General features: G+C 40.4%; 1 protein-coding gene across 3 annotated transcripts in view; it reads left to right on the top strand.

Annotated features, from left to right (window-relative positions):
• Nucleotides 1-13851, top strand: part of COL24A1 (collagen type XXIV alpha 1 chain) — a 249765-nt gene that overhangs the window by 61519 nt on the left and 174395 nt on the right. For all 3 annotated transcript variants that reach the window (XM_050962090.1, XM_050962091.1, XM_050962092.1), the window contains exons 6-7: nt 432-485; nt 5176-5229. In XM_050962090.1, coding sequence (XP_050818047.1) covers nt 432-485; nt 5176-5229 — 108 coding nt within the window. The remainder of the gene's footprint in view (nt 1-431; nt 486-5175; nt 5230-13851) is intronic.

Below are 13851 nucleotides of genomic sequence, written 5' to 3' on the forward strand. Positions count from 1 at the left end.
AACTATATTGTTGTTCATGTTTGATATGGTTTGATACATCAGGCTTGCATAAATCAGCAAAGGACAAATAAAGTATTCAGTTATAGCTGAGGATGTAGGCACACTGATTTTTCTGTACTCTGACTGCATTTGCAATTAAACTCTGCCTTTTTAATAAATAATCCTCAGGTACATTACGAAGAAATGCAGGGAATTTCAAACTCATCGCCACATGTGCATTCAGATTATTGTATTATGCCATATAGTGTGACATGCATATTTTAATAGGAAAATTGACATAAGGAAACATTCCTGAAATAAGAAATATACTTTGTACAGCATTAGATCCTGCACACACACAATCAGTTTCTTCAACAGTGAAAATATTTGTGGCTAGCTATATAATTAATCATCTATCCCTGTACCACACTGATTTCATTTCTCTACAATAGGGCCCTAAAGGAGATCCAGGATTCTCCCCAGGACAAGCAAAACGTGGAGAAAAGGTAACTGCTTCATAATTACAGAGAAATGTTAGCCACATTCTTTGTTGTTGAAGTTTGCTTATGTCAATCATCTGTATTGTTGGGTTTAATTACCTTTTAAGTCTAGTGCTATCTAAATTGCAATTTCTGTTTTCCCATTATTGTTTGTCTCACAATGACTGGTGTCTATATGGGTCGCTGGATTTTAGTGTTCTATGGTAAAGTAAGCCTCTGGCAACAGTTATGAACCAAAAAACAAATGTAAAATAACACTTAATGGTTCACCTGTAGTTAAATCTGAAATCAAATACAGAATTTAAAATTTAAGAAACAAAAATTAAAAAGTGAAACTCTATTGGAAGAATTAAATTAAATTCGGTTTGTTAGGACTCAATACCTATGGTACAGTTAAACTGTTGTCTTTGTTAACTCCTTCACATCAGCAACAAAATATGGTATTGAAACCTTATAACATCTTATATTGGTACACAAAGCTCAGAGTGACAATGGTTAAAGGTTTCAGAGTAGCAGCTGTGTTAGTTTGTATCTGCAAAAAGAACAGGAGTACTTGTGGCACCTTAGAGACTAACACATTTATTTGAGCATAAGCTTTTGTGGGCTACAGCCCACTTCATCGGATGCACAGAATGGAACTTATGGTAAGGAGATATATATACACATACAGAGAACTTGAAAAGGTGGGAGTTGCCCTACCAATTCTAAGAGGCTAATTAATTAAGATGAGCAGTTATCAGCAGGAGAAAAAAATCTTTTGTGGTGATACTCAAGATGACCCATTTCAGATAGTTTGACAAGAAGGTGTGAGGATACTTAACATGGGGAAATAGATGCAGTGTGTGGAATGGCTCAGCCATTCCCAGTCTTTATTCAAGCCTAGATTGATGGTATCTAGTTTGCATATTAATTCAGGTTCAGCAGTTTCTCATTGGAGTCTGTTTTTGAAGCTTTTCTGTTGTAAGATTGCCACGTTTAAATCTGTTACTGGGTGACCAGAGAGGTTGAAGTGTTCTCCTACTGGTTTTTGAATGTTATGGTTCCTGATGTCAGATTTGTGTCCATTTATTCTTTTGCATAGAGACTGTCTGGTTTGGCCAAGATGGTTAAAAGAATACCTCCAACTTAAAAATCACATTTCAACCTTAACTTATTTTACCTTCTGTTCTTGCAAGGGATACTTCATGTTAGCATAACTGAAACTTTAGAAATAAGCCTTTGTGACCAGAATCCCAGGGGAGCCAGCTGAGGTCACTCAGTTAGGATGAACTGCAAAGAATGAGGAGACAATCTGCAAAGCTGGTGGACATTCCAATACTTAAACTTAGCAAGCCAGCACAAAACCTTCTGTAATACCTTACTGCTTACCCAGAAGTCAACAACACAATTCCCTTAAAGTCAGGGGCAGCTCCAGGCACCAGCCCAGCAAGCACGTGCCTGGGGCAGCAAGCCGCGGGGGGCGGCCTGCCAGTCACTGTAAGGGCAGCAAACAGGTGGCTTTCAGCAGCATGCCTGTGGGAGGTCAGCCGGTCCCGCAGCTTCGGCGGCAATTTGGCAGCGAGGATGCTGATGGCGCGGCACCGGCGGACCTCCTGCAGGCATGCCGCCAAATCCACATGACCAGCGGACCACCCATAGGCACGCCGCTTTAATCCATCTGACTGCCATGCTTGGAGTGGCAAAAAACATAGAGCTGCCCCTGCTTAAAGTAACCCAGCCTCAGGCTTCCACCTAGACACTCAAGTCAGATCTGATGAGGATTAGTGAAAATCTTATTCATCATATAAATTCTACCAATCCCAAAGGATCGGACATATTACCTCCCAGGTTAATGAATATTCCAGATTTTACCCAAATACACACTTACCGTCAATTCTTATTAACTAAACTAATTTTTTTTAAAAAGAAAAGAGAGTGAGTATAGGTGGAAAGATCAGTTCACATACAGACATGAGTTCAATTCTTGAGGTTCAGATTCATAGCAGAGATGGTGAGCTTTGTAGCTGCAAAGAGTTCTTTTCAAAATAGTTCATAGATTATAGTCCGATGTTTGTATTCAGGGCAGTCCAATCAGAACTGGTATCTCAGTCCTTGTGGCTTCAGCTTCCACTGCACGAAGTCTCAAGCAGATCTGAGATGTCAGGATCCAAGCCATTTTTTATACAGTTTCAGGCCTTCTTTGACAGCTCAGAGTCCCTTGGCGAACAATAAACACTTATCTCCTAAGCATTGCCGGTAATTATTCATACTGATCAACATAAGGCAATTGCCTATTTTTCCACCATTCACAGATTATTTGCTATACATTTCAGAGAGAAATGAATACAGTGATATCCCATGTTTACCATTCATTTAAATATTCTTTTGATCTCTGAATTAACAGAATACAGCATAGACAGGGACTGTTTGATTACATTGTTGACCACTACCAATGTATATGTAAATACACAAAACCACAAACATTATCTCCCCATGTGTTTTTAGGGATTGAATTTGAGTACTTTATCCTACAGGATGCTTAACCCTTTCTGGTCATACATCACAGCCTTTTCCCTGTTTTTCAAAATTTGAAAGCCCTCTGTTTATCCGTTTCCCTCCTTCCCATGTCTAGCCTTGATTCCATAGACACTTTAGCACATGCTTAACTTAAAGCACATGAGTTAAGCTCATTTAATTCTGTGGGATTCCTCATGTATTTAAAGCCAAGCACATGTGTAAATCTTTGTAGTATTAGGGGATACTCACCAATGTCACTGTCTTCTCTCCAAAAAAAAAATGCTAAAACATTGAGTACTTGAAAATAAAGAACCTGATTCTGATCTCACTTACACTGGTGTAAATCGGAAGTGACTTTTTAAAAATCAATAGCTACCCTTGTGTACGGCAGGTATAAGTGAAAGAAGAATCAGATCCAGAGCAAAGCTCTGCTTTGAAAAAAGCCTGTAAAAATGACACCTTCTGAGTCAGCAGATCTGCTTCCTGTGCTTATTCCGGATCTTATCTGCTGACTTTAGTGATTAAAATATAAGCTTCCCCCCCACCCCTCTTTCTAACCCTCTTGACCCAACACAATTTTGAGAGAATGGTCAGAATTCTATTTCAGTTCACACATCATAAACATAATTGTTATCTAAGTTGCAACTGGCTTGCACAGGTGTGGCTAAGAGCAGAGTTTGGCCCAAAGAATCTTGATGACTTTGGTGATGAGGCCCAAGCCAGAAAGAATCCAGACTAGAATCAACAAGTCAAGTTGAACCTGAAGGACTGTTAAAAAAACATGTTTTTATTAGCAAATGGAACAAACTAGTTCAAGAAGTAACCAAGAGACAATGACAGATTTAATAACATTTACATTTAGAAAATATTTGGAATGCTTTCCAAATATAAATACTTTCCAAATTTCTAAATGTATATGTCATTAAATCTGTTTGAAAACAGTAAACTGGCAATTTTTTTTTCATTCAGAACAATGGGCCAAAGTCAGAGGTATTGTAGGCTGTGTAGATTTAGACTCACTTTGACTGTGCCGTAGCTATGACGATGTAACCCCAAAGTGCAGTTGCAGCCTACAGTGACAAAAGGGTGTTTTCCATCACTGCTGGAACACCTCCCTGAGCAATAGTAGGTAAGTTGATGGAAGTATTCTTCCATCAACCTAGAAGCATCTATACCAGTGCTCAGGGGCTTGGATTTTTCACACTCTGGAATGCCATTGCTATGTTGACATAAATTTTATATGTAGACCAGGCCTACATTTGTGTAACATGCAAGTGGAAGGACCAAATGGAGTTATACACATTTCACCAAATGAATCGATCTCTAAACAGACTTAGTCTCACTTCTGAATTTAGCCTTGCCTTTGATAGGCAGCTCTTTACAATGAAACTCTAAATATACATTATGAAATAAACATGCTAATTAAACTCTACAACATATGAGCACATTGGTTTTAAAGCATTAACCATAATTAGTAGGTGTGCAATTCAAAAGCAAACTGTAATCATAAACCTCCAAGCTGTAGCTTCCATGAAGAACGACTCTGTATTTTTATACTGAAAATTATTTTGGAAAGACAAAGTAACCAACTAATTTAACTATAGGAGCTTACTTCTGGAATCCACTGTAAGGTGAAGTGGAGGACAGAATCTTTGATTTTTTAGCATTAAGAGGGTTCTCAATGAATATAGCTGAATAGGGCTGAAAGATCCTTTGTGAATAAAGCTGTGATGAAGACACAGTATTTCTGAAATGGGACTTCTGCTGTCTTAGCTTCCCCAAGGTTACAGAACAATGACAGCATTTTTCCCCTCAGAAAACCTTTTTGTTTTGTTTGTTACTTGCAGTTTGTATGGAAACTAAATGTGGCAGTCATTTTTTTTCCAGTGCAAGAAACATGTAACTTTGGGGAAATCGATCTGATATGAACAAATTGAAAGTTAAGAAATAATTTAAAACTACTCACTTGGAATGAAATTCACCTCTGGGCAAATGCCAACACAAGACCTGTATAACTACTTCAGTCCTACTTAAGCTGGCTAAAATGTAGATATTCTGAGATCCTGAAATAAATGTTGTTGTTCTGTCTATTGCATTTTAAATGTCCAGGGATATAGAGAATGTACTGTTTACCAGGTGTTTATAGTCTTTTCAAATATTAAAATAAAATTAAATGATTCTACCTTACTGTGTTGTACAGGGTGACCCAGGTCCAAGAGGCTTACTAGGCCCTCCTGGTATCAAAGGTCAGAAGGTAAGATTTTCTTTTAATTTTTATATTCAGCTCTTGAGTGTAAGACCATGGGAAATCAGTGGGGGGGGTCTGCATAATTGGGGCCTCCAAGTTTGAGCTGCATAGTCTATCTTTGGAAATTCCTTATCTCAGCTATCGAAACCCAACATGCACGACTGAATCTGAGCCGCGGATCATATACTGCATGTGCCTCTTTTTCAGGATGGGCCCAATCTGGAAAATAACAGATTCTCCCAAGCTATGCAAGTTTCAGAGCTCCATAGCAAGCCAATCTGTGTAGGAAAAAGGTCAACCTATCCCACAACAAGCCTCCCCATCCTCTTCCCATTGCCCCTCACCTACTTCAAAAGTTCCATCTTTAATATCAGGAAGTGGATGGGAAGTCAGCAGGCAGTGTTCCCTGTAGCCAGTAGTGGAAGCATAGCTGAAATGCACCTCCAGGTCAGCCTGTTCACCCTTCCATGTAAGCAATACTTCTAGGTTCAGTGCACACTCTCCTGTTGGCGAAAGAAGATGGTACATGCTGAAATCTTCCCTTCCACTGCTTGTCTGATCTAGGTAGGGCCAGTCTGATCTAGGTAGGGCCAGTACGAAACCTGTCCAAACTCAGGAGCCTTGATCTAAGTGAGGCTATAGCACATGTACTGCCACTGTCCATACTGTATAAGACTTTGGTCCCTATGTGGTCCATCCAGACCCTTTCCTGAGTACTAAATTAATTTAAAATGTAGTGAGCAAAATGTAAATTTAAAGTTTTTTATGGTTACTCCCAAATGGTGTGCTACTCCATAAAGCTTGCTGTGTTTCTGCTCTGGTATTGTGAGCTCTTTCAAGCTTCAATAAATATACTCCTGCTTGGAAAATACTGATATTTTAAATGAATGAATCCCACTTTATTCTCAGTTTCAGGACTGCCCACTTCTTTTCTATTCATTAATTCATTCACTGAATCATGTGTTAATTCATTCAGTGTTAGTGATGGAGCTCAATCTTTCAGCATCACAAAATTGGATGTTTTTCAACAATGTGTGTCAGAGCAGTTAAACGCTTGCCTTGAAGCCAAGTGAAATAAGTTTAGATTTTGGAAGCTACCTAATAGTCACTTAATTATTTCTTCACTAGAAGAAATGTCAAAGCACTGTAAGAAATAAAAACCCCATACTCCACTTAGGAAACTACCCAGGCCTTAACAGTCCATTAATGTGGGACAGCATGAGGCAGACAAAGAAGTATTCAAGAAAGGGGACAAAAGGGATGCCAAGATTGTAGGAGTGGAGCGAGTGATACGGAGAGTACATAGACATAAAGCTGGAGAAGAAGGGTGGAATAAATTTATAAATTATTTTGAAAACCACCAAAATATTGTTTAATTGGGTTCAGTAATGGATAGGAAGTCAGAGGACTTGTCTATATAGGGCCACTCAGGGAAGATTAATATGAATTAATTAAAGATGTGAATTTAAAGTGGATTAGTTAAAATTCATTACCGGGGAGAAAGTAACTTACAGGACTTACTGGTACTGCCGGAGTCCTGAGGGGGTGTGGCCTCATCCGGAAGAGGCGTGACCTCTCAAGATTTAAAGGCCCTGGGGCACCAGCTGTGGCTGGGAGCCCCTGGGCCTTTAAATCAATCAGAGGGGCCCAGATGAAGAGGTGGTTGGGAGCCCCCCGGGGCTCCAGGGCAAATTAAAGGGCCTGGGGCTCCAGCCACCGGGGGGAACTCCAAGCTTTGCGGGGCTGGAGCAGGGATTTAAAGGGCCCAGAGCTTCTGCCATTGAGGGGAGCCCTGAGCCCTTTAAATCCTGGCCCCAGCCCAGCCGCCAGAGCAGTGTCTGGGATTCAAAGGGCTCTGGGCTTCCCGCAGTCACGGGGAGCTCTGAGCCCTTTAAAACCTGGCCCCAACCCAGCCGCCGGAGTCGCCACCTGGATTTAAAGGGCTCTGGGCTGCCCGCAGCAGTGGGGAGCTCTGAGCCCTTTAAATCCCAGCCGCGGATGGGATTCAAAGAGCTCTGGGCTGCCTGCAGTGGTGGGGTGCTCTGAGCCCTTTAAATCCCAGCCGTGGCCAGGATTCAAAGAGCTCTGGGCTGCCTGCAGTGGTGGGGTGCTCTGAGCCCTTTAAATCCCAGCCGTGGCCAGGATTCAAAGAGCTCTGGGCTGCCTGCAGTGGTGGGGCAGTCTGAGCCCTTTAAATCCCAGCCGTGGCCAGGATTCAAAGGGCTCTGGGCTGCCCGCAGCTGCGGGCAGCCCAGAGTCCTTTCAATCCCCATCGTGGAAGCCGGTGCGGTCCAGCACGGCGTACTGGCTCTTGCCGGTACGCCGTACTGGACTGGACCGGCTTACTTTCACCTCTGCATTAAACCCCTGTATGGACACTCTCATTCAGAATTAAAGTGGCCTAAATTTGATTTGGTTTAATTCACTTCTCTTGTGTTGACCAAAAGCATAAATTTACTCTTTGTAACCCGAAAAAGGAAGAAGTTACAAAATTAGTGTAAAAGCTCCTAGGAAATGTATTTCACTTGTCCACAAACCTTCTGGGATTTAACAATATTAATCTAATTTTAAAGGCCTGACTAAAATTTTCATTTCTTATGTGGGAAAATTCCTTCCAGCAGCATCTGTTCTTATCCAAGTCGGAGATTTATCTGGTAGCCTGCTTGTTATCACCAATTGTCACCAGCAGAGCTGTGGCATCTTCTGAGTCCCAGAACATATACTGCTTTACTATATTGTCAGGTTCACAGTTTTGCTTGTAAAAGCAAAGCAGTTTCTACTTAATTTGCAATAAAATCATGTTAGGCTATGTCTGCAATACAAGCTACGGGTGATGGGGTTCATTTGATCATTGGCACTTTTACTCTTTGTTTCCATTTCATATAGAGAGTAGACACTAACTGGAACCACATTTCAGAAAACTCCAATCTGAACTAATCTTGTAAAATCACTGAGTCCATGAATTATTTTATACTTGATGTTTAATGGACCTAAGTCCAAGCTTTTCAGTTTTAAGATGCTTGATCTGTCCATATCATTACCAGATATACCTAAGACAATGAATGTAGTTTCAGACTTCAGTTGAGTTGGTAGCTTGTTTTCATTTTGGAAAGTCATTTCAGAGGTGTGTGTGCAAATTGTGCAATAAACCAGGGAAAACAGGGAAATCCTTGGGGGTGGAAAAAAACAAACATTCTCTTTTGTTACTTTACATTTGATTTTGTCAAATGCTGTTGGGGAACTGCTGAAGTGTGTATAAATGAGTAACATAATTCTTTTATCACCTAACTATAAAGAAGACAAAAAAATCCATAAATTCATTGCTTCCTAAATCCTGTTTGATTTTGGCAGCTGGCTCTGATTTTTATCTTTCTGTAGATTATCTGCAGTAAAATGATCAGCATTTAAACTGTAACATAAGTTTTCATATGGACTAGCTCTTGCACTATTTCAGGTCTCTCAGGTAGAATAATACCAATTTATTTATGCCCATTTCTTGGTAACTGTACTTTTCCCATTGACCTTAGTTGTTTTCCTGAAGGATTCATAGGCTGACACTTTCAAAGCAGCATTGGGGATTTGAAGAGTCATTGTCCCTTAATTTTAATGGTGGAATTGAATATTTCATTGGTAACATGCTGGCTGCATAGTGCCTACTACTGCCCTCTCCTGGGCATAATTAGACCTGCTCAAAGTTGTGGATAAAATAATAAGATTTTTTTCATCAAAATTTGCCTGATTTGGAACTTTTGTGAAATTTTGTGCAGTACTTATGCAATGGTGTCCACTGTTACAATGATTGTGAAAATTTTGCGGTCTATATTCATATTAAATTTTTATGTTTTGAATGGATATGGTTTGTGTTTAGTCATGTGCTGCATGCTCTTGGTTCTGGTTTCCTGAATGTCTGAATTTAGCACAGATGGGGAAAAGGTTAGTAGAAACAATAGACTGCATTAGTACAGTTTCCTTGAAGGATCTCTTTAAAAAATGCTGCACTATTCTATGGTAATCCTGTAGCCATTGACTTCATATTTCTGCCTGCAACATGTTTATATGCAGGGCCAATTTTTGCCCAATTACACCTGTGCAAATCCAGAGTAACTCTAATGAAGTCAGTATGGTTACTCCAAATTTATACCTGTGTGAACAAGAACAGAGTGTTGTATCATTGTCAGTCCTCTGAGGTCTAGTATATTTGTTTGAAGCATCCATACAAAAAAGAAGAGCAGTACAGTAAATATCTGTGGGAAATTTCTATGGTAGTGAGTGGCTGAGTTTATTTCACACAGAGAGCCATTTTCCTAGAATAAGAATGAAGTTTGATTAAATGAAGAAATTCTTCCATTGATTTCAAAGAGAAAAGCACTCTCCTTTGAATGCTGTTTTAGGTAAGTTTTGACAGGTGTTTAAAATAGAGTATGTTGATATGGCATAAATGTACTTTTGTCTTAAACTGGTCTTATTATTTGCCAAGCAGACAGGGCCTGGGATTTACATGCAAAGATAAATAATGTGGATCACCTCTCTCTAAGTGACAGCACATTTTCTGCTACCTCTGTTTCTTGCCCTTTGGTGCCAGGGCTAAGCAGGGAGGAGAGGGAGAGGCTTCTTTCTTCATCATAACAATTCTAAAACTTTCACTGAAACTTGCTACGGTAGCCAAGTAAATTAGTTTTTGATTGCTTCTCCCTGCTAGATACACTGGACCTGATTCTTCCCTCTCTTACACCAGTTATAAATCAGGATCAACACCATTAAAGCTAACAGAATTACATTAATGTGAAAGTGCTGTGACAGCAATATTAGGCCTGCTGCCCTTGTTAGATTCCTTGTTGGTTCCACATTAAAGTGAAGGTCTGATTGCAGCAGTAATAGAAAGAGCAAGATACTTATCTTTCAGATTAGTGCCAGCACTTGTCTATACTGCAGAGCCTTTGCTGGTAGAGCTGTGCCAGCATAACTAAGCAAAGCACCTTAGTAGAGAGACAGTGTATGTCGGCAAAAGAAGTTCTTCTGCCAGCATAGCTTAATCACCTCCCCAAATGACATTAGCTTTGTGACAAAAGCATCCTTCTGTTTGCATAGTTGAGTCTACAGTGGGGAGTTTTGCAGGCATAAGTATGTCAGCTGGGGATATGATTCTTTTTTTAATATTCCGAGCCAACACAGCTAGGCAAAACTTTAGTATAAATGAAGCCTTAGATTAACTGTGGAGTTGGACCACAAAGAGAGGAAACACCTCCTTTCACCCTCTTTCCCATCCCTGCAAAGCATGTAGAAGAGAAGGGCTCTCACATGAGCACTCATTCTCAGGGTGCACATTATTGTTGTACAAAACGTACATCTAACTATCAAATGTAGCAAACAGACAAAAGTTTTCAAACCAAACTTCATTGCCACCAAAAACATTAATGCTTTCCTCATTGGTATCAATGAGCAAGGAACTCTTTCCATCTCAGTTAATTGAGTTACCTGCCTGATCAGGGAAGATACAAGCTTCTATGGAATCAATTCTGGCATATTGTCGTAAAATACCACATTAGCTTGTTAAAGTAGACGCTCCTATTGTTTTCAATACAGGATTGTAGGTTGCCAAAATTTTGAGTAATCATGGACATTTTCCTTTAATAAGTCCTACGAACGGAAGCATGATAACAGCATTATTTTAGTAGTTAGACATGAAAGAAGACCTCCTACATGTAGGACGTGCCTGGAGAATCCATGCAAGAGTCTTCAGAGGTATTGAAAAGCAACTATTTGGAGGCAGTGTGATTCTAGGGCCCATGATGGGATTCTTAGAACAGCCTCATCCATTGGAGACACAAAGACCAACTCTCCCCCGGCACCAGGACTTCAATCCCCTTACTCGTGATTTAAACCGATAAGCAGAGACCCTGGCCTATTTTTTAAAGGAAGTAAATCTTTATTTTTACACTTGAAATATTGAATTCTGGGAGTTTGAGAATCTAAGGGCTTCACTACCCACTAAAGGGGTATCAATTCGACTGTGCACTATAATCTTTCACACTAACTGGCCCATGTGGATCCTGCTGGACTTCACTATAAGTTCCCTAGTGCATGTTACTACAGCACTGTTTGAAAAGGGCCTACATTAATGTGCACTAGGGAACTTTTAATGCATGTCAGCAGGGTCCACATTGGCAGCTTAGTGCCTGTGTGCACTCACTAGTGCACATTAGAATGAATATCCCTCTTGTGAGACTAATGCACTGTGTAGACATACCTGACACCAGGCTGGTGTAAAAAAAAACAAAAAAAAACCAGTGACGGAGTGAGGGTGAAGCCTTCTGTCATTAAAATATTACAGGTAGCACATGCTAGCCAGAAACCCTGATTTATATTATTTACATGCCGCACAGATAAGAAACAGTGAATCTACAGAGAAGGCAAACACATTTCTTATCTGAGGGTTCATGGAGACCAAATAAGCATTTCAAAACTGTGTCAGATGGTGAAAATGTGGAGTTGATAAGTACGTTGTGTCTTGTGGTGTTTGTGGGTTATGGGTTATGAGTCTGATCCAGCCTCAGAAGAGGACCACAGGATTGCAGTCATGAGAGAGTAGCAAGAATGAGATGAGCTTATTTCCCTAACATTTTTGTTCCCGTCATTATGCTGATTTGGGATTAATTTTATGCTTTTTTTGGTCCATACAGTATTTGTCATAGAGGAATAAGAGTGTTATTGTGTCATGTATGCCATTCATCCGTATTGCTGTGTTGTTCTTTGACCTTCTCAACATTTTGGAAAATGACTATCCAGCTGTTTCAACTTTTCCATTTACATGTTGATTTGTGGCAAGTTTTTAATATTGCTTTAGATCTAAATGCTGGTATTAACTCTGTTTGCAAAGCAGTTCTTCATTCTCATAGCACCCATGGCAAAGGTTTCTGTAAAAACACCTACAGTCGTATAGCTCACTGTGCTCACCACATGCCCTCAATAGCTTTTTTCAACTTTTCTTTGGCACTGTTCAGAGAAGACCAAATCCCCTTCCATTCCTGTAATTACCTGCCCATTCCTCTGTCTCTCTTGGGAGGCTGCAGCATTATTGTTCTATCTGGATGCTGTAACCAGTGAGAGACTGTCCCAACCCTATGCTATTGGAATTATTATGGAAACAATGGAAAACACTGTTGGGCTCCCAACGTTGTTGTTGTTTAATATTTATATTGATATAATGTCAAGAGGTCTTAGTCAGGTTGAGGCTCCATTGTGCTAGGCACTGTGAAAACGTGTAGTAAATAACAGCTCCTTAAATGTGGCCCCTTACAAAGTAGAGACTAAGTTACTTCATTTGGCAGTAAAGTTCTTTCTCTCTCACAGACCAAAGCACTCTGAGTGCCAATAACATGCCCACAAAGTGGATGTGCTGGTGTAATCAGGAGCTCAAGCCCTTCCATTTCTGTTTTTGCCTTTGAAGTCCAAATGTGAGTGTCTTCATTAGAATTTGGGGAGTACCTCATCCTCCAATCAATCTACAGATATCATTAGCTTTTCTTTTTACACACACTTTCCTTTTAGCTCAAAACAAATGTAGTTCCCTTTTTTCCTGGTCCAGATATAATAAAACATTTGAATATTTCCTCTGCAAGCACCTATTCTAAAAGATCCTTTAAAACCCAGAAGTAGGGTTATTCTCAAAAACGCTTAAACCACTTAGGACCCAAATCCCATTGAAAATCAATCAGTGGGACTTTGGCTTCTAAATATTTTATGTCCTTTTAAGGTGCTGTTGAAAATTTTACACACAGTTCCTAAGGAAGTGTTACTGCTTTCCCCTCCAGGTTTGTGTTGCAGTCATTAATCATGCTTTTGTCTTCATTTAATGATCTGACCCACAGCATTTCTGTGGCATGCCTTGGCATTTTGATTAGGCAGTCCTTCTCAGCCCGTTTGTCCAAGACCCACTCTCCCATACCTATGCCACAGGCTAGTGGGGCTCATGCTCGTGCTCTAAAAATAGCTGTGTAGACAGTGCTTTGAAGTGCAGCTCTGGCTGGAGCTCAGGGCTGATCTTCACTATGGGAAGATCAACCCTGCTTCAAAAGATGCAGAAGGGATCAATTTAGTGGGTCTAGTGAAGACTCACTAAATCAATGGCAGAGTGCTCTCCCGTCAACCCTGGTACTCCAATTCCCCAAGAAGATTAAAGGAAGTCAACCAGAGAGTGACTCCCATCAATACAGCACAGTGAAGACACCGGGGGAAGCCAACCTAAGCTATGTCGACTCCAGCTACATTATTCACATAACTGAAGTAGCGTAACTTAGGTCAGCTTACCCCCATAGTGAAGACAAGCCCTGAGGCTCTGACACCTGGAAAGGGAGGTAAAAGTGCAACTTCAAACTCTGTCTACACCACTATGTTTAGAGCACTAGTGTGAGCCTCACTAACCTGAGTCTGTTGACTTGGGCTGGGAGGCTCGGTTCTGTGGGCTGTATAGACAGATTCAGATGTATGGCTGAAATACGCTCTGCAGCTTGTGATTTGCAGATGATGTTGTTTGCTTTTGCTTTACTGTAATATCTAAACATTAAAGCAAATTAGCAATGCTATGTGAGTGTTTAGCAAGATGTAAGGGAATACCTGCAACACTGGTTT

The sequence above is a fragment of the Gopherus flavomarginatus genome, chromosome 7 (assembly GCF_025201925.1).
Source record: "Gopherus flavomarginatus isolate rGopFla2 chromosome 7, rGopFla2.mat.asm, whole genome shotgun sequence".
NCBI lineage: Eukaryota > Metazoa > Chordata > Testudines > Testudinidae > Gopherus > Gopherus flavomarginatus.